General features: G+C 38.9%; 1 protein-coding gene across 5 annotated transcripts in view; it reads right to left on the bottom strand.

The window, feature by feature from the left end:
• Positions 1-8338: 8338 nt before the first annotated feature.
• PJA2 (praja ring finger ubiquitin ligase 2) overlaps positions 8339-22236 on the bottom strand; it is a 44385-nt gene continuing 30487 nt past the window's right edge. For all 5 annotated transcript variants that reach the window (XM_067315466.1, XM_067315465.1, XM_067315464.1 and 2 more), the window contains 3 exons: positions 10673-10787; positions 10239-10360; positions 8339-9044 (listed from right to left, as the gene is read on the bottom strand). In XM_067315466.1, the coding sequence (XP_067171567.1) occupies positions 8913-9044; positions 10239-10360; positions 10673-10787 (369 nt within the window). In that variant the 3' untranslated portion in view covers positions 8339-8912. The remainder of the gene's footprint in view (positions 9045-10238; positions 10361-10672; positions 10788-22236) is intronic.

Below are 22236 nucleotides of genomic sequence, written 5' to 3'. Positions count from 1 at the left end.
TATGTGTGATTTTATATTTGCTTTGGGTTGGTCTTATCTTTCATATTGTCAGAAAAAAAGGTACAGTGTTAAAAGATGCAATGAATTTGAAAAAATAATTAAAATATTACATTGGTTAGTGCATAAAGTTGAGGAAATGCCTAGAGATACTCAGTTACACAGTATAATGTTTATAAATATAGAAAGTGCACTGAGGTGAGTCTCCTGTTTTGAACTGATATGTGTTTATTTTGAATTTCTCCTCATGCATATCTAGTTTGCACTACCCTTGTACAGAGTCCAGAAAGATAGGAAGAAAAATAAAAATTTAAGAGAACAGAAAAAGATAAATGGGCTCAGACAGATATTAAGGAAAAAGAATCTGACAGAATGCAGCCATTTTCTAGAAGTATCTCAAGAAATAAAAGTAAGTAATGTTACCTAAATAAAGACAGATTTACATGCTTCACTGCAGATGCAAGAATGATATAAAACCAGCTGATCTTAGACTGAAAAATCAAAATTAAAATGGCAATAAAAACAGAGGAAGGGAAGGCCATTAATGTTAGTTTTGACACCAACACGTTATCAGTTTATGTTTTCTTTCCCCAGATTTACCTCACTTCATTTTCTTTTTTTCCGTTTAAATCTGTATTAACAGGCAGAAAGAACAATGTATCTCACTACAAGCAGAGCTAAATCTACATATAAACAGTACCAAGTCTGTTATCTGGAACTAGCTTTCCTACCAGTACTGATTTTTCTCTCTCCTATTGCTCTCAAATAAGATGCATGGCACTATAAAATATGACTTTGAATTTATGAACACTTACATATAAGCTTATATTTTGTGTGTTGTTGAGTCAGTGTATTGAAGAGCATTCTCCTCTGCAAATGTTTTCAGGATGTAGACTTAGATTTAAGCATAACACAGGAAAACTAATAACAATGCAGAAGCAAGGACTAAGGTTATGATATTGCTTTGGTGGATCACACCAAACCTTATAGATTCACATTTTTAAAACTACTTTGGTTTATGAATTTCTATCATTGCTAGAGATCACAAGAGTAGATTCAAAAAAGCAAAGTGGTGCGAGCCATAAAAGAATCTCCTTTCTTTGCCATGATTCTTCTGTTTCCATCCATATTGGTATTTTTCTACACAACTTCACTTTCTCCCAAAGCTTTCTAAGAAAAAAAAGGCTGTATTTTTAACTACTTAGCACTCAAACAATTTAAAATTCAGCATTTAGAATCCAGAGTCTACTGGGTCAAAATAACTAATATAATTAATTAGGATGAAAACACTTTGTTAAGCCTAATCTTTAAAGCAAAAATTTCTCCTTTCTTACGTACCTTGTGATTCAGGCCTGCAAAACTGTAAAGAAGATAAGGGCAGACATATCTAAAGAACTGGTTCTATACAGGCTACAATGCATTTCACTACAACAGCTTAAGAGGAGCCTATTTACTGCTAACAAGAACATCTTCCTTAACTAGCAAGTCAAAAAATAGCACCTTAAAATAACATTCACCTACTAGCAAATTGACTGGCATATGCAAACAATATTTTCGAATCTGTGTCAATGTTTCTGCAGCTAGTATCTTCCTACTGTAACATTAAAGCAACATTAGAAAAGCATTTTGTGTATTTCTATTTCAGTAAGAGGAAGGAATTCCACTCATATACAGTGAAGCTTCTCTAACCATTGACAGAGATCATCTTCCACATTAGCAGGTCACAGTTACTCCAATTACAATATAGTATTTTGTTTAAAAAATTTTTTTTTAATTCAGCAGTTTTCCTATCTCAGAGCTATCAACTACCAGCTGCTGCCTATTATTAATCAGTGTTGTCATTGTTTTCAATTAAAAAAAGAAGACACAAAAATACCCAACCTTAAAACTTTGAAAGTGTAATCCTTCCCACCATATTAAGTATAACTGACTTCCTTGAGGCCTTTTTGAAGCCTCCCATCTAGCAAGCTGAAGGCAATTTTGTTTCACAACTGAAAAAAGAGCTTGTTTTTACTTTGGTATAAAGGTTGTTAAAGAAACATTGGACTGGAATCTTTTTACATTATCACTCCTTTATGTTATCTATTAATTCTTTACATCCACTTGAAAGCCTTCCCCTATGCCTCTGGAGGGCAAAGTGACTTTGATATAAATGAAAGTCTTTACATTTTATCCCTTGCATTTCAGCCCTAAGACGCCATTAAACCCTCATACTTATTTATTAATAACTATCATTAGTTGTTTTGTCTATCATTAGTTATAATATATGCCTCACAGCTAGAGACAAAATAAATCACAACTATGTGGAATTTAAGACAAACAAAATCCATAAATATAGATTTTGTTTATTAGCCTATGAAGAATAAAAGTGTATTCTCCACATAGTGATACTCTTCTCCTGCCAAAATAATCATGCACCTTAGCTGTCTGCGTGCACCATATTGACAGTACTCAAGGACTGCACATGACCAACGTATTCTCCTTTCTCATTACGACTGTGAATGCCCTAAAGCATACATTAACACAAAACACGGCAAGGAGTGTGGATTCCAAAAACAAGCAGATAAAACAGTTTTTCAAAAACTCCAATTACTGAACTGTTTTTTCTTCTATGTTGGACATTATCCAGGATAGAATATCTATAGCAACAACACTCAAATCACAGTATCAATTCAGATGTGTGCTCACAGAGTTACTCTGTCACCACTGAGAGACTGCCCTGTTAAAAGGAGAGTGTGAAATGTATTGCTAGAGTTGCATACATTTGCTTTTTGAAAATATAAATGTAACCCTGATGCTGCTGCTTTAAAATGCATCATTTATGGCAACAGTCTTAAATTAATTCACTAAAACACAATGATCCTTTTCGGGATTGATGTCTTCACAAGTTCAAAGCAAAAGATAATACATCTGGAAATACACTTTGGGAGAGTATATGGAAATTACATCCATAAAGAATATAGTATTCTCTCAGCAAAATATCCTCCTCTCCCTCTCCCTAAAATCATCTGACAGATTTTACTTTCAAAGCCAACAAACTTTTTTTTTTTAAGCATAATTCATATGCAACTTCAGAAAGAATATGGGTGAATGAGTTGATTTTTGTATGGAAATTTCAGGTGAATTTATCTATTCGAAATACAGCGTACATGAGGAATCTGACATGAGCTCATATTGAAGCCTTATCCTCCCTTGGTTCTGAGAAGTACCAAATTTAATTTTGATTAGTTTGGACAGGATTTAAATGGCAAGGTAGCACAATTTCCAGCAACAGACAGTGGCACTTCAGGATTCCTGACCACTGATTTAATCTTTGGGATTAGAGTCATACATGGTAAGGCTGCAGGGAGATGATCATCACCCAGTTTGACCTCCTGTATAACACTGGACAATGAGTTTTATTTTTGAACACTAATATCTGCCAGCTGATCTAAAATTCCCTAAGAGAAAGCCACCCACAAACAATCATGCCTCAGTTTAAAGTAGGCTCTCTTTGGACATTCTCCATTTTCAATAAAACATCATTAAATTTGCTTCTAAAAGAAAGGAAGCGCAAAAGTAGTACTTTCAAGGTAAAAGAATAGTCATGCAACCAAAGAGGGAGACTCTTTCCAGGGTGGGTGATCTTCTTCTTGGCTTTCTGAGCAAGAATAAACCTACCAAAAATAATATCATACTCCCTTAAGTGACTATAATTGCATCTTGTTGGAGGGTGAGAGCTTAAATAAATCTTCTCCATCTTTAACAACTAAAAACCTACAAACTGTAATTCCATCCATAAGTTCTACAACTGTTTCCAATGATTCGTATGAATTGTCACTTTTGAATTCCCTATTAAAATAGTGATGAACATGTTTCCACAAAATCTGAGTTTGCCATTAAGCAAGCAAGCCATTACTGTTATATATCACTGAAAGGTTTGAACAAACTTTGTTTAGCAGAATTGTTTTCATGATCACCTAACTATTGCCTACAGTGAGCTCAAACGTAGGCAAAAGAGACAGCTTGCTTGCTCTACTCATGTCAAGGAAAGAGTTCAGTTAGAAACCTCCCTCATTTCTCCCTACAGAAAAATGTGGCTGGAATATATGAAAAGGTAATTCCTTTCTCTGAAAGCAGTCACTACACTCTTAACTCTAGCAACGCAGGAGAACTGCTATTTTCTTCCAGGACTTTTCTATGGCGTCCTCGTCCATTCCCCCACCACCAGCTTTCAGGTTTGTAACTGCAGCCCGAGGCCTTTGTCACTTTTTTGCTTCTTTCTAGCAGCTGACAGGCCACAAGAAGGCAAGGAGGGCTATTGTGGGGAAAAGAGAAAGAAGCTGCATCTGGTGGAATGATGTTATCCTGAAGAAGGAAAGGGCATCTGCTGGTACTGGAGCACAGTTGGAAGCTGGTTGAAGAGATGTGCAGAAATGGGTAGGAGGAGGAGACCTATAAAAGAAACTCCCTTTCCCCCCCTAGTTTGCAGCACCCTAGAGTTCCACTGTTCTGCTTCTGGAAAGTCTGGAAAGCTATGTCTGAACATGGCTGCGCTGGAATTGTATTTTGAGGGGGAATGACAAAGCAATATCACACACACAGAAAGCAAGTGATAGATTTACTTTAGGTGGAGAGTATGAAAATTCAAGAGAAGCGTTAGTGTCAAAGTAGCACCACACACTGAGGCTGTGATGCTCTCAAACAAGCATTGGAGCTAATAATGCACTAAGTGCCAAATGATAAGCGAAATCAGTGGCCCACAGTTCTGAAACAGCCCTGACTGGTGAACTCAAGCAGATGAAAAACTGCCTGGAGCAAAAGAGTTTCATCTCGACACTTCCAGTCCAAAGCAAGAACAAAAGAAAATTGGTGTCAGCTAGCAGAAAAAGAACATGAAGAAATAAGCTGAGGAAATAACTACTTCAGACCCAAATGGCTGCTGCTTGTCTTGGCAGAGTCAACAGAGAGCTGAATCCAACATTTAAAGACAAAACAGAAGGAACACCACACTGAGCCATGTCGGCTTACCAGTACCTCAAAAGGCTACTGGACTTGGGATCTCCCCTTTATCTCATGCAAGAAACTAAAAATCCAGACTAGAATCCAGCTAGTACTGATCTCTTTCCAGAAAACCACTTCCAGTTGCTTTGTTGCATGGACTGACCTTTTATCTGCTTCCTGAGCATTCATTTAAACATCTGCTACAAGGGACAGTGAATGCAGAAATCAAGTTACTGCATGACACTTCTGAAAGACAGTATAAAGTTTTCAAATGTTTAAGCATCCTGTTAAAAATATTCTTGGTATAAACAGCTTGTATGGCTTGTAAGTAGTTATTTTTGTAGAGATAAGTCGCATTTTACAGGTATTGCATATCAATAAAAAAAAGCAAATAATTTTTTTTCTAGGTGTTCAATCAAACACAAAATAAGGAAACATGGGGAAAAAATTGGAGCTTTCTATATTATAATCAACAAAGGAGTTGTTAGAGCTGTGAGTGTTAACAAGTAGCTTTCTGAATCTTAACATAAATCCCAAGATGTACTTGGGACGGAGAACTAACTGAACTACCCTTCTGACCTAAGGGGAGGTTCCTTTCATGTTAGCCCTACTGAAAGCAGCTAACCTAACAAAGAAAATTCACTGCCTGTGTGTCAGATAGCTAAAACAGATAATTTACCCTCTTACCCTTTCAGGCTCTCTTTCAAAACTTGCCAGAATCTCTAAATGCACCTGAGCTGAACATAGGGGTAAGGAGGAAACAAAAATTAAAAAACACTACATTTTTTCTTACAAAAAAAGAAATTGCGTTTTAGCTCTGGAATGAAAATGTTTTATTGAAATGTTAAAATGCATTCAGCTTACAGCTCGCGGTTAGTTTACCAAAAATACTTTTTGCACAATGAATTTTATATTACTGAACTATCATTCAAAGTAGGTCATTCTTCTATCCATTTTTATGATTTTTTTTATTAGACTGTTAAGTTAGAAGCCTCCAATGTACTGCTGCATGCAGAGATAACATGAACCTCTAATAAAAACAAATCTTTTTTTTCCTCCCCACTTTTACTTCTTTTTTCTTGTTGAATGTTTTGTTTTTACCTAACATGGAAGAGAAGGAATTCTCCTTGCAGCTAAAAGTTCTTTTACTGAAGAAAGTCTAGAATATTCTCTTTGAACAAAGAAAAAAATTAACTTATTTTGTTGTAGAAAAAAATAATACCTTACAGGGCCTTTTCAAGAACCAGGCCCATTTTAATCAACAATTTTAGATTCAAAGCAGGAACCACAGAACCTGCATGGCAATCTGGTATGACATCATTTACCAAAAAATTTAAATAATCACAGCAAACATGGACAGCAGTTTATCATTTGCCTCTCCCTGGGTATGATCCAGCATATGCTTTTTCAAACCCCTTGTTAGAGAGATCTTTCATCTGATATTTCCTCTGTTGAGGAGCCATGAAAGATTGGCCAACAAGACCTTCACATTCAAGTTAAACAAACAAACAAACAAAAAAACCCCCACAGAAACATGAGCCCAAACACTCTTCTTTTAGACAACTATCTACCAGCTTTTTAGAAACAGAAAGACACAAGAGCTGAGGCCAGCAACACATAGCAAAGGAAGGAAAAAGCCCAACAACAGCTGCTTCAGCTCTTGACACTGCTGGTTAAGTTTGGAATCAAAAATTAAAAAAAATAGCAAGAGTGTTTCCAAATCTTGCCACAGAGATTAAAGTAATTCTCTTTATAAAACACTGTTAAGAGACTAATGAAGGCCATCATATTGTACTGTTCCAGAGAGAAACTGTAGAGTAACGGCTGGTTAAAATATCTGTCATAGCATTTGCTGCAGATGGGAGCTACTAAAGAACACAACCGCCCTAATAGCAAGCTTAATACTACTAAGCAATGAAGACCAACCTTCTGCTGTTTTTTCCTGCAAGGGATATGAATGCCTTAATTTCTGCCTTCTCTTAAATCTACATACATCCCAGGATTCCACACAGACCTTGGATCAATTTTAAATTTAGACGGCATTCCTATTTTACTGTCTGGAGCATTTGGTAGCCACAGATCAACTACTTTATGACCCCACACCACTGGTTTGTAACAAAGATGTGGAAAAATACTGTTTCTTGGTTTAGCATGAACTTCACCAATGAGCAGATATATACCCAGAAGTATATGTTGCTTGTCACATTTCCCAAAGTCCTACTGATGCCTATTGCAGTGAAATGTGATGCAGTGTTTTCCCACAGGTAAATAAGCCTATAAGGAGCTTTGCTAACCACATGTGCCACTTCTCACTAGTATCCTACTGTTTTGGCTTTCTTATACTCCGAAGTGTGGAATTACCCAACTGAAAACCCTCAGGAGTAGACTCATGTCAACTGCTATCAATTCTTTGTTCTGCTCCAGTCCACAAGTTACACTGCAAAACAAGTCACACAATTCAATATGCCCCTCCAAAATGAGTGCTGTTTATCTTCCACTGCTGTTAAAAGAACACACTAATATCTGTAAAGGAATGAGATACTATGGTGGCAGTCATAATCATTTCTGAGTAGCTCAAGAATTGCTACAAGAAAATTTTATTAATCACTTTTCCTTTTCCAACAGCTTAATTCAACTCTTAGTTACTGGAAAAACTGGAAAAAAATGTTTTAGTAGGGTTTGGATTTGACCCCACATACATTGTTCCCATACAGCAACACTGTAGGAATTGCTTATTTATCCAAAGACCACAGAAAAGCTTTTGAGCAGCCATTAGTATGCATATACACATCCAAATCTTAAATTCCTGTCCTGCAAGATTAACTTCAGTATGTGCAAAAACTTTAAGAGACATGAAATTACTTACAGAAACATATTTTAGAAACTAGTCTTTCCTTTAAAATATTAAATGTAGCACAGACCATTACAACCAGTGGAAATACAAGAAATGTTCATTTTTATACTTCTGAAATGTTTACAATAATTATCCTAATAACCAGTTTATTCCACTGCCATTCTCCTCTGCTGGCCTTGAGGAATCTTGTGACAATGTATTTCTCAATTAAGTGCACAAAGTTCTTACTACAGTTTTCAGACTTAAGACTCCAAAAGTCTAAAAATACTTTAACTATATCTGCACTAGGAAAGCATCCCCACCCCAATATAAAAAAAGAAAAACAAAAAAGAAAAAGAATGTTAACAAGAGCTGATCAGTGGAATGGAATTTCAACAAAAACTGAAGGAACCAGGCATCCAACTCTTATGGATCCAACTTCTTGGACAGGATATATGCTTAAAAATGGTGCTAGCAATCATGAAAAGCCCGGACTGTCACGTCATCAGCAGTTTAATAGCACTCTGACATCTGGAAAAAGTTTATTATGGAATAAACTCATAAGAAATAGTGTTCCATTATGCAATTTATTTCCAGTGAAACCAAATTCTGCTACTGCTGTGATCACAGAACATCTTCACATTTGATGCAAACATGAGAGATCAATTACAAAGTCACTCAGTGGCACTAACTTTGACAAAAACAAATAGTTTTGTTATATTATGTAAAACAGGTTATAAGCATAACTTTAATAATGCTCCAACTGCACTGCAGTTGCAAGAACTTGAACACATAAAGTGCCACATTAATCATCTTTTTGGACAAATTTATCATCATACAAGGTTTAGATATTATGGTTAACAGCAACATTCTACTACAAAAAAAGGGTGCACATTTTTCCAACTTTTAGTTTGAAAATTTCAGCTATTATTGTAAACCTAAACCGTTTAGAAAGTCTTACATCCTCTTTCTAAACTAAAATATATACTATATATATAATATTTTACAGATAATATTTTATATATAACTGTTTTCACATTGTAATTAAACAGGAGAAATTTACATTTTTATTTTGGTGGCCAAGACTTCATTTCAGACACTAGTTTGGAGTTCCTGTCGCACTGTGGACAGAAGATGAGGAATCATGATCAGACAGAAAGGAGGCAGTGGCAACAGCTGCTTCAGGAAGCATGGGTGCAAGCACGTGACGACAAACAGGGCATGTTCCCGACTGCAGAAAAAGAAAAAACAGGTCATTTGCACAGTTTGCATGCAATTCTAAACACAAAAGAAAGTTTTTGATTTACAGAGTATACCAAATCTTAACAGCAGCACTACCTCAAGGTCAGATTTCGCTGGAGGAGTTCACTAGAATAGAGCTAAGAAACATAACGTCATCACAAATGAAAACTGCATTTTGCTTTTACACCACCACCATCCTCAGTTACATAAAAGAAACATCAGGCTCTCTAGAAGGAGATAGGCTCTCTTCAAAAAAGAGATTTTACAGGTTGGGGGCATTTTTTTTTAAGGATTAAATATAAACTAAATACAGCCCAAAAGTAATATGAAGTACTTCGTCCTAGTTTTCAGCAAGAGCAGTTACTATGACAGTAGAAAAATGCAAGACACAATACGTATAATACAGACATGGAAATAACACTATGAAGGTAAAAAAGTTAAAACCTCCACCAACAACCCATGCTAAAGGAAATCTAATCTTACTCCCCTGATCTGAATGAATTAATCTTTCTCCTGTACCTCTGGAAGAAATGGCACATGAAACTGTAGGCTTAGTAGTTTTCTAACAACTATTTAACAACTATCAAATCTAGACTTATACTATATGTAAAGCAGAGTGCAAGGAGGGAATTAAAAATACCAGTTGATCAATTCCAGGTCTTTTACTCTAGCTTCAGTTCGAGCCTTTGTAACACATTTTGAAGAAAACAGTAATTACAGATGATAGAAACGACGCATAACTCAATGTAGATTTCTCAAAGGTAAGCGTTCTAACTCCCCTACCAGCACTCGAGCAGGCGTGTCTGTTCTCCTGCCTGTTCCCCCCCATCAATAGGCCTGACAGGCTTTCTGGCAAAACAGATCCTTGGTTTCTCTCAGAGAAAAATCAAGTTATCGTCTTTACTTCAGATACAAGTACAGTAAAGAAAACTTTTTTTCTTAACCAATCAAATTACAACTCATTATTACTGAAGGCGGAACATGATTTTTCCCCAAATGTTTCCCCATCTCGTTCAAGGAGAATGACACAACTACTCTCCTATCTAAAACCAGGGCTTTCCTTATACAAATGAGAAGCATTTTTTTAAATAATATTTCATCCCATATTTTTAAAAAGTTATAAACCATTCTTATCAGAAAAAAACAAATGCTTAAAAAAAAAAAACAGTATAGTAGTACTTACCTTCTGTAACCAAAGAGTTACACAGGGTTTGTGAAAGAAATGATGACAGGGCAGCTCTGTTATGATTTCATCTTTTACATATTCACTGCAACAGATAGCACAACACTGGTCTTGGCCTACAGCTATGAAGAAGAAAAAGCATTTTTATTATTATTGTTATTTACATCTAAGATTAACTGAAATCAAATCAATGTATACTAACAGTATCGCTAATGATAAAATACAAATCACATCTACTCCATTAAAAATTAGTCTTCCAAACTGACCTAAAGTTATATTCACAGACTGATTCAAGATGCAAAGACTTCTGAACATACCTCTTCGAACAGCATTGTCAGCTGCACAATAAGTACACTTAAATACTTATCTATGCTATTACAGAAAGTTAAATTTGTTCTTTTAAACTTTGCAGAAATTAATTATTTTTTCCATACCGTTGTGGTCATCTGTGACAATAATCTGTGGCAGACAGTCTATGCTTTCTTTACTAGCTGGTGGATGAGCCTGTTCAACATCAACAGCCAGAGACTCCAAGTGTGCCAGAGCAGTCTGAAAAGGGAGATCAAGTTCTGTTACTCACAAATGAAATATCTCATATAAAAACAAAGAGGAAGGGGAAAAAAAAAGGAAAAGAAAAGGAAATCAGTTTGAATCCTATTACTTTCTCAAACAAAAGACTGAGGCAAGTTACACCTATCAGACTAGCCATTACGTCATTTTTATTTTTATGAGGAATGAGCTGAAACTGAAGGTCAAAACAGTAACAGTTTGTTTTTTAATCTTTCTTAAAAAAAAAAAAAAAACAGGTCAAAGTCTCAACTTATTCTCTAATGAGCAGTTGCTCATGTTATAAAGTAACTGAATGACTTGATCTGAAAAAAATATACTTAGAGAAGGCAGCAACTCACAATCCAATGAAGCTTGCAAATACTGAACTGTCATTACATTTCACTTTCTGAACATAAAAGCTTCATTAATGTGTTTTCTGGCTTCAGCTACAATATTACCTAGATACTTAATTCTTCATTAAGTACCTGAGCTACACTGTCAATATAAGTTTTCAGGAAAAAAAAAAAAAATTAGGTCCACATAGGTCATTATAGAGATGAGAAACATCTAAGACAGGCATACTGTTTTGTAAGAAGCTGTCAATTGTTTGAAATTTAAAATTCAGATCTTGATCATACAGAATCATTAAGAATCCAATGCCAGAGCAAGCAGAATTGATGTCTGGATTATATGTTTGATCATATGAAAGGACCTAAAAGTAGAAAGACCTTCAGTAGAAAATCACAACACAGCAAATGTAACCAATCTGAACTCTAAGAAATATAGGAGATGCACCTGGTTGTGTATTAGCAATACAAATTGAAACTGAAGAGCCAAAAAAACCAGAAGCACTGAGTTCATATCCTGAATGAACTATTCATACTCCTCATGAACTACTTCCCATTCTAATCAACGTGCCATTTATTTATTCTAATGGCCAAAAAGCTTTCTGGTGAGAAGTTTCAGGTAACGTGACATTTTTTGTAATCTTTGGGGAAAATAAGGGACACTCCACCACCTAATAACTAAAAAAACAAAATATGTATACTAGAGGAACATTAGATTACATGCAAACTCCTTCAGTATTTTTTCCTCTTGATTTCTGGAGAAAGTTACCCAAATGCTAGCCTGAGAATGTGTCTGCACTCCTACCATGGTGGTGCGGCAGCTCAGGCCACCATCCCACAACAGTTGTAACCCCGCAGCTCTACACCTACAGTCCAGTATTTGTGGCAGTGCAGAGATCAGCATGAGCTAACAGACAAATATTTACAGGTCTTGCTAAGCTCACTCCTAGCACAAGTATTCTCATCTATAAATCGGCTGGTTTAAAGGTAACCCAGGGACAGTTATCCATGGTGCAGTACACAACTCTACCTGCAAAATAAATACATTTCTCAAATTTAACAGCTTCAACTCATTCAAGTCTCCTACAATGGGCAATATTGCCTTAGTGACATTTAGTATTTACAATAGTATTTTCCTACAGCTGTGACGGTCTGATAATAATTTGTAGGTAAAAAATACTATGTTTAATTAGATCAGTTGCTACAGCTGGAAGTATTAGATAAGCTCCCAGGCACACAAAAGGATGCAAGATTACCTACAAACCTACAAAATATTATCTACAAACCTCTGTATCTGTATTCAGTATTAGTAGTCTAAGACAGAAAATAATTTACAAAAGCATTGTACTGCTTGCTTTTGAAAACAACATAAAAGAAACATCAGAGAAAGGAAGCCTCACAATGACTCTGAAGCTTGAAACCACATCTCTAAAACCAAAGCAGACCAAAGAAATGTCCATTTCACAACGTTGGTGTCAAGGTTTCCAAGATACCTTTACTGCCATCCTCCTATTACATGTGGTGACTGCTTATTGTTCCACGTACCATGAACTCAGCACAGGATACAACTAAAAACGGGCTTTAAGTTCCTCAAATCTGTAAATCAGCACAGGGAATATCTATAAACAAACTCACTAATGCTGCAGAGGCACCCAAACTGTTCTAGACTCCTACTGAAGTAACCAAACACTCCCAGTAAGTAATATCCTTAAAACAAATGGAAGCAGAAAAAAAGTCACACACAGATGTTATCACGTTTTTAGGACAGAAGATACTTTAAAAGAATCCCAGTGTCTTACAGAAAATAGCCACTTCTTCTCCCCTCCAAATATCACAGTTAACCATGACAAATTTGTCTGTCTGTCTGTCTCTCTCACAGAGAAAGGATATACCTGAATTTTGGAAGGACTATGTCACATCCCTTTCAAGAGTTTCACAGCTATAGCAAATTGGTCTTGAAAATTTTTTGAAAAGTTTCTGAGCTATAATAGACTTTGATAATAATTATGTTGTCATAGGTGAAAAAAATCTAGTCAATGAACCTTCTGTTTTAGATAAGAGAATTTGGGGAGACTTAAAGAGGTGAATTAAGTAAATCAGTAACATGCTGAATAAAGCCACAGTCATTAGACAGACTTTTAATGATGTTGTAATTAAACTTAACACAATCTGTTCCTCAAATCAAAATAATACTTACTAAAGCTAGTCAAAGTTTAGACTTCTACATTACCAAGCCTCTGTTGCAAAAATATTTCTCATTGCCAGGAAGCAGGCAGGTTACTTTTTAAACTTGAAGACAAAGGAGAGACTTGCTATACCCATAAAGTAGAATCAGACTAAGCAAGACTTAATACTTGCTTGTCCTAAACCCAAACCTAAATAATACCAAAACAGTGTAACTGGCAACTGCATTTGTAACACTGTAACACTAGTAATAACATAACAAGCAACAACTATTCTCTAACAGAGCCAAGCATAAATAAATAAATAATATGAAACCATAAAGGGGCAAAGAGGCTTGTGGTATGGTTATTCAAACAGGGTAAAGAAAAATGCGAAAGCAGTAAAATCTGCAAGGCAAGTACAAAAGACGTAGAACAAGCAGGAGTGATGTCTAGCGAAACCAAATAATCCTGCAGAATAAGCAACAAAAAGGCCCAAGAAAACCAGAACAAGTCCTGGTCCCCAAAATAAGATGAACTATGTCAACAGCAGATGAAATCACCCCCTTTTGGGGGGATGAGTATAAAATACTCATGGAGGGGACAGGGGACAAACAAAAACAAAAACAGGGAGGAGAAAAGATAGCCCACTTCAATTCTGGCTTCCCTCAAAGTGCTCTCAAGCCTGATCACCTGGACCTTACTGACTGAGACACTTTCCCTGCGATCTATAACTCCCTATTGAAACAGGGATACATTTTGTTGCAACGAACTACAGAACAAAAATTTTCATACTACAAACGTTTTCTACGCTCCCTATGAATGGATGATAAGAAACTGCATTTTTCTAGTAGAAAGAGACAGTATTTTCAGGAATTTGTCCCTTATCCAAACTTGAAAAGACTCAGTTTGCTCTTTGCATCCCAAAACAAAACATTTTCTTAATTTTTTTTCCTGAAATGCCACGTATCTGAGCAAGCATAGTGACCACAGTAGCGAAGATAAGGAAAAGCTTTATAACATTATGACATATTTAAGTCATTTACTGTTCCACTGAAAGATCACAGAATCACAGAATGGTTGAGGTTGGAAGGGACCTCTGGAGATCACCTAGTACAACCCCCCCCTGCTCAAGCAGGGTCACCTAGAGCATGTTGCCCACAATTGTGTCCAGACAGCTTTTGAATATCTCCAAGGAAGGAGACTCCACAACCTTCCCGGGCAGCCTCTTCCAGTGCTCTGTCACCCTCACAGTAAATAAGGTTTCCCTTACGTTCAGACAGAACTTCTTGTGTTTCAGTTTGTGCCCGTTGCCTCTTGTTCTGTCACCAGGCACCACTGAAAAGACTCTGGCTCCATCCTCTTGATACCCTCCCTTCAGATATTTGTACACATTGATAAGACCCCCTCTCAGTATTCTCTTCTCCAGGCTAAACAGGCCCAGCTCTCTCTGCCTTTCCTCATAGGAGAGATGCTCCAGTCCCTTAGTAAGTCCCCCATCTTAGTAGCCCTCTGCTGGACTCCCTCCAGTAGTGCCATGTCTCTTTTGTACGGGGGTACCCAGAACTGGACACAGTACTCCAGATGTGGCCTCAGCAGGGCTGAGTAGAGGGGCAGGACCACCTCCCTCAACCTGCTGGCAATGCTCTTCCTGATGCAGCCCACAATACCTTTGGCTTTCTTGACCACAAGGGCACATTGCCGGCTCATGGTCAACTTGTTGTCTACCAGGACCTGTCCCAGGTCCTTCTCTGCAGGGCTGCTTTCCAGCAGGTCAACCACCAGCCTGTACTGGTGCATGGGGTTATTCCTCCCCAGGTGCAGGACCCTGCACTTGCCTTTGTTGAACTTCAGGAGGTTCCTCTTCGCCCATCTCTCCAGCCTGTCAAGGTCCCTCTGAATGGCAGCACAGCCTTCTGGTGTATCGGCCACTCCTCCCAGTTTTGTATCGTCAGCAAACATGCTGAGGGTGCTCTCTGTCCCTTCATCCAGGTCATTGATGACTAAGCTGAACAAGACTGGACCCAGTACGGACCCCTGGGGGACACCACTAGCTACAGGCCTCCAACTAGACTGCGCCGCTGATCACAACTCTCTGAGCTCTGCCATTCAGCCAGTTCTCAGTCCACCTCACTGTCCACTCATCCAGCCCACACTTCCTGAGCTTGTCTATGAGGATGTTATGGGAGACAGTGTCAAAAGCCTTGCTGAAGTCCAGATAGGCAACATCCACTGCTCTCCCCTCATCTAACCAGCCAGTCATTCCATCAGAGAAGGCTATCAAATTGGTTAAGCATGATTTCCCCTTGCTGAAGCCATGCTGACTACTCCTGATCACCTTCTTTTCCTCCACATGCTTAGAGATGGCCTCCAGGATGAGCTGTTCCATCCCCTTTCCAGGGATGCAGGTGAGGCTGACTGGCCTGTAGTTCCCTGGGTCCTCCTTCTTGCCCTTTTTGAAGACTGGGGTGACATTGGCTTTCTTCCAGTCCTCAGGCACCTCTCCTGTCCTCCATGACCTTTCAAAGATGATGGAGAGTGGCTTAGCAATGACATCCGCCAGCTCCCTCAGCACTCGTGGGTGCATCGCATCAGGGCCCATGGATTTGTGGGTGTCAAGTTTGCTTAAATGATCTCTAACCCAATTCTCCTCAAAGGGAAAGTCTTCCTTTCACCAGACTTTCTCCGTGGTCTCTATGGTCTGTGATTCCTGAGGGCTGATTTTAGATTTTAGACTTTTAGGTTTGTAGAACAGACTTCTACATCTTCATCCACAATTGCCTGACAACTGGGGAAAGTTTTAGTTAAAAGCTAGTCTGAAAGCAGTTCCAGGAACACAAGCTTCTAGTCTATGTCAAACCAGCATGTGATAGGGCCACATCATATCTTATTAAAGCAGTGTTGTCATTTATATGGCATTAGCCATTCGTAATTCCTATTTTCAACAAAGTAGGACATTACATCCTGATCCTGTCTACATCTTGCTGTGGTTGTTAAAGACATGTCCTCAGGAAAAAAAAATTAAAAAGAAAATAAAAATTAATCCTGGACAGACAGATGTTACCAGGCCTCTTTTGGTCAATTCCTCTCAACTTCCATAAACACAAGATTGCCTAAAAAAAATGTTGGACAGTTTTGGGTAATCCTTGCTCTTATTTTCTGAGCAATTACAGTAGTCACCTTCAAACTGATGAAGGGTGCTCCATCTGTTCCATTTGAGATTGGACTGAAAAAGTCTGCCAACTAAGGAGTCTGCATGGACCTGCAGGGAGGGAGGAAGCGATGAGGAGGTGTTGTGGTCTTGCCTCGCTAGCAGGGTCCTTCCGAACAGACAAACAGCCCTGTTGTTATGAAACTCGCAGAAGTCAGCGAAAACAGTATTTGCCCAGAGTCACAGCCGTATAAAAAAGGATACTTGGGTACTAAAGACCGTCTCAAAATTATTATTATGAGCCCACAAATCAACAAAATTAGGGAAGTTAAGGATTGAGTAATGAGCATGGTCGGGTCAAGCTGTCTACAAGAAGATGGTGGCGAGACAAACGAGGCGAAGGAGGAAGCAATGGGAAGACATTGCAGTCCACCTCCCTGTTTCGCAAGGAGCAAAAGACCATGATCACAGGACTTAACTCTGATCCACGATAACCTTCAGCTCATTACACCCTATTTTAATATTATCTCGCACACCCCTCCTAATTAGCATATCAGGAAGGGGCGGGAAACGAATAATAAAGCAAAAAAGGGCCAATGAGAAGCGGCTCTACGAATATGCAACTATGCATGAATCAGCATGGATGACATTTGCCCAGAATCCCAGCCAGGTATAAAAAAGGGTCACCGGGCAGGAGAGTTTGAGCAGGGACGGGAACGTGACCTGACCATCCTCTCCGGCTGGACCGTGAGTATTTCCCCCCCTCCCCTTTTCCTGGGATGCTGGGTTAAGGTAACTCCTCGAGGTTGAGAGTCCTCTTGCTAAGAGAGTGAACCAAAAGGCTGGTCAGTAGTGACTCCTCAAATTTGAGAGACCTCTCGCTAGGAGAGTGAACCAAGAAAGCTTTCCAGTAGGGATACGCAGTGCTTTCAGTTACTAGCGCAGTAACTGACTATTTATCCTCTCTAAACCAATAATCGCATTGTATCAAGTTATCCTTTCCAAATCAGCAATTGCATTGTATCAGGTTATCCTTTCTAAATCAGTAATCGATGATTTCGCGCCATCCTCTTGAATCAATAATCGACGATTTCAGTCTATCCTTTCGGGCTATCCTTTCTAAATTAGTAATCGCATTATTTTAATGGATGTTACTAATCTAAGAGCTTGAGTGAGGAAGTAAACATAGTTTTTATTATATTACTGTCTCAGTCGTTACTATCAAACCGTCGTAGCGTGACAGTAAATTGGCGTAGTTGGCAGGATGCGATAGGATAGGCAGGATGCGATAGGATGAGATGGGATAGGATACAGGCTCAGTAGATACATAAGCTAGGGTAACTGGGTAGAAACGTTTTGAATTATGTCGTTGTGTGAGTTATTGAGGAGACATGGATGCGGACCCTCAAGCCCTGGAACTGACTGGGCAAATGATAACTGGGAAGATGAAGCCTTTGTCGTGTGTAGGATAGAGGAAATCAGAAGCAACAAAAGAGATGGGAAAGGAAAAGGTGGTATGTGTGCCATCTTAGGGACTTGTTTACTAGCAGCCCAACAAGCCAATCGGACCCATCGGAAAAGTAAGGAACAATTACAAGAAAAGGTGCAGGAGTGTGTAGATCTTGAAAGAGAACTGAAATTAGGGAAAGAGCGAAATCAGAAGTTACAAGATAAGTTAGAACTCGTCTGTTTGACAGCAAAAAGGCCCCCCACAGCAGCTCAGATTAGAAAGATAGTGGTGGAGGACTCGGATGAGAAGAGCTGCATAATCTAAAAAACTAGGTAGTGTGGGTCAAAAATCAGGCCAACAGACCCGAGCACTATCAACAGCGCAGTGGCCTGGAAGTTTAGAGCCCTGGATTGTGATTCCGGTAGGACATAAAAAACCACAAAGTTTCTTTTTTAATTGATACTTGTGCACAGAGAAGTGTTTTGAACAAACACATGGCCAATAGATTAAATATTAAACCGTCTGAAAGATCAATTTTTATAAAGGGAGTTATAGGAATTGCCGAATCTTGTCCTTTAGCAAAACTTTGTGCCTGGCTCCCAGGAGACAAACGTCTTACCAGACTTGAGGTAGCAATAAACCCAAAGGGGAATGACAATATTTTAGGAGTTGATGTATTACAAGGAAGAAATTGGGTACTCTCAAACGGCACCCAGTGGAGCTTTGGAACAGCTAACATCAAGCTTTTGCAAACCTCCCCTGCGCTGCCGCCTAGTAAGATAACTAATGTTAAACAATATCCTTTAGCATCTGCTGCATTATCTGGAACAGGTAAAGTCATTAGAGACCTAGAAAAGCAAGGTATTATAGAGAGTACCCATTCCCCCTATAATTCTCCAGTGTGGCCTGTCAAAAAACCAAATGGAGAATGGCGATTAACAGTAGATTATTGCCAACTAAATGCTAATACCGCTCCTCTTGTGGCTGCGGTCCCCAATATAGCAGAACTGGTGAGCCAGCTTAGAACTGCGGCTCACCCCTGGATGGCCACACTAGATGTAAAAGACATGTTCTTTATGGTCCCGATAATAAAAGAGGATAAAGACAAATTTGCTTTCACCTGGGACGGCATTCAATATACCTTCACTCGGCTGCCCCAGGGATACAAACACTCCCCCACCATCGCTCACAATGCATTAGCAAAAGTTTTAGATTCACTCGGTACAACCCCTGGAGTAAAAGTCTATCAATACATAGATGATATACTAATAGGGTGGCTGGACAAGGAGGCAGTGTGACAAAAAGCCCACTTAATTTGGGAAAAACTGACTGAGATAGGGCTAAAGATACCTCAAGAGAAATGTCAAGGACCTGCCCAAACAGCGACCTTCCTAGGCGCCAAATGGATAGCAGGAGCAGAAGCAATCCCTGAAAGGGTGCTCAAGACTTTAGAAAAACTCAAAAACCCAACTTGTAAAAAGGAATTGCAACAGATTATGGGTACGTTGGGATATTGGAAAAAGCATGTCCCAGGATTCTCGATAATCGCCAGACCTCTTTATAACCTTATGCGAAAGAATAGCAAATGGAATGGGACAACACCCACGAACAGGCATTAATGCAAATAATGCAAGCAATGAATCAATATCAAGGGCTAGGTCCCGTGCATCCTAGTAACCCTTTTGATGTAGAATGGGGGTTTAGCACACATGCAACTTATTGTGCCATCTTTCAATCACCAACCGATGAACCTAAACGGCCAATTTTATTTGAATCCACTGCCTTCAAAAGAGGCAGAACAAAGATATAGTGAATGGGAAAAAGGAATCTTAGCCATGGTAAGGGCTGTAAAGGCCACCAAAAAAATAGCGACCCAACAGAAAGTAGTCCTAAGGGGACCCTTTCACATTTTAAGTGCTGTGAAACGAGGAACACCACCCCCTGAAGGCATAGCCCAGAGACAAACAGTTCATAAATGGTTTGTGTATTTATCAGGAATCCAAGATAGCCTGGAAATAGAGGAGGGACCAGTAAAAATAACCAAATACCAATTACCCCTAACTAGCCTTGTACCAGAAACAACCCCGGGCTACCCAAAATCTCCCACTGCAGTAGCTGAACCACTCACTGAAAGGTCCGACTTAAATGGGGTATGGTTCACTGATGCCTCCTCATACAGAACAGCCACGGGGTGGCAATATAAAATAGTTGCCTTAGAAATAAGCACAGGCCGTACGATAATAGAAGAAGGCAATGGCAGTGCCCAGGTAGAACTCAAGGCTGTCCGACTTGCCATAAGAAATGGAGCAACAGCTGTGTATACCGATTCGCATGCAGTATTCAAGGGGGCCACAGATTGGATAGGATTCTGGGAGTGTAATAAGTGGCAAATAAATAAGTGCCCGGTATGGTAGCAAGCAGACTGGGAAGAGTTGCTGAAGGAAGGAAGGAAACGGTCTATTGCGATAGGGTGGGTGAAAGCCCACAATCCAGACGGAAGTCTGACAGCTAAATGGAATGGGATAGTTGACAAGTTGTCGAAGGTAAGAGGAGTGACAGTGAACGGAGTAGAGTGGGACCGAATAGGAGAATGGCTACGTATACAGCGAGGACATTCAGGGGAGAAGGATTTAGTAAAAGAAGGTATAGTCCGAGGATGGCCCATAAATATAACAACTGCACGACAAATCATAACACACAGGCAAACTAAAATGGACATCAGTATACCTAAAAGGTAAAGCATAGGAACATATAATATCCAACAAGCACCAGAGAATAACTTTCTCTTGATGCATTTGGTGAGTAAACTTAACAAAACCCAATCTTTTGGACAACAAGACAGTAGGTAATAACCCTTAATAGAAAGGACTTTAATTCAGCTCAATCAAATTGACAAAGAGCACAGCACTGATAAATACAAATTAAAATGATACCTTATATGGCTATGTTCTAGAGGAGCAGGGAGCAAATGTATAAATCAGCTATCATATTTGACATCTAGCTGTTACTGGCAGCACTGATGTTTTGGAATGTCTTACTGGATATTTATTTACTGTTAACAATATAGAAATTAACAGACAGATAGCATCAATGCTCTTTCAGAAAGAAAGAGATGGGAACGAAGTACCTCTGGATCAAACTGCAGAACTCAGGAAGTTTCTGTGGAAGCAAGACATTGCTGGATCTCCCCTTAAGAACTAGCAGGTTTTGAAACTGCTTATGAAGAAGCTCTCTACTGCTGACTAATTCCAATTATGCCAGACTTCCTTGCCCACCATAAAGTTTCAGACATCCAAGTGCAAATTTCAAGCACTAATACTGGTTAAGAGAATTGGCTTTCCCTCTTGTCTGATATCCATAGTGACTGGATGTAACCTGTACTATACTCAGAGAATAACTAACACCTTTGTAGCCCTCTATCTGCTTTCTAAGTGGTTCAATGACACTCAGTTCCTGGTGACACTAATGTAATTACAGCGGCTTCTCTGTCAGCCATGCGTATAGTCACCTAGGACTGCTTCTACAGGTCAAATTGACAGGAGTCCACACATTTCATCTGACAGAATAACTAGAGTTTTGTTACACAGTAGTGAGAAAGAAAAACTCAGAGCCTTAACACCCTCAGTCTCCTGTTCGTGTGTTAATATATAGATTAAAAAAGAAAAGATGGGATTAGATTCCTCTCTCTACACAGAACCTCATGTTCTGGTCCTAAGGAGAAGGTCAACTGCTTCTGTAGTTCTGTCCCTTCTGATAGGGTGAGAGAAACTGTAGCTATGAAAAGGACATGGAATTTCCCTATACAACTTCAAAATACTGTTTCTGTAATAGGGTATCAATAGATCTCTTCCACACAGTTCTGAAGTGTCTCCAGATGAGCAATGATAAGATCTTACATAGCTGGAAAAGACCCTTGGGACTTGCTCTTAAATAATGCTGACTTCCTGTATACCCTGGAAGAACTAGGAGAGCTGGAAACTGAGTCACTACCAACTTTAGGGGACCCTTTGGTCCCTTTCCCCCTTGGAAATCCCCCATAAAGTTTATTCACGATTTTCCTTCAAATCATTAACCTCCCAGATAGCCATGAGAAAAACAAAAAAGATCTATGACTGTTTCACTGCTTTAGAAAAAATCTTTAAGATGTCCTTAGTATTGTGCCTGCAAGCACACTAGGACACAGTCTGCTCTGCTCACCCCTTTAACTAAGAGCTAGTAGTCAAGCAGTGCTGCCCCTCAACTTATGTCATATATGAAACACTCAGTATAAGGTAACTGTTGCAACACCATATTATATGCCTACACACCATTTAACTCTTATTTTGGTAAATACTCTGCA

Source organism: Apteryx mantelli, chromosome Z (assembly GCF_036417845.1).
Source record: "Apteryx mantelli isolate bAptMan1 chromosome Z, bAptMan1.hap1, whole genome shotgun sequence".
NCBI lineage: Eukaryota > Metazoa > Chordata > Aves > Apterygiformes > Apterygidae > Apteryx > Apteryx mantelli.
This window is presented reverse-complemented; position numbering and strand designations above follow the sequence as displayed.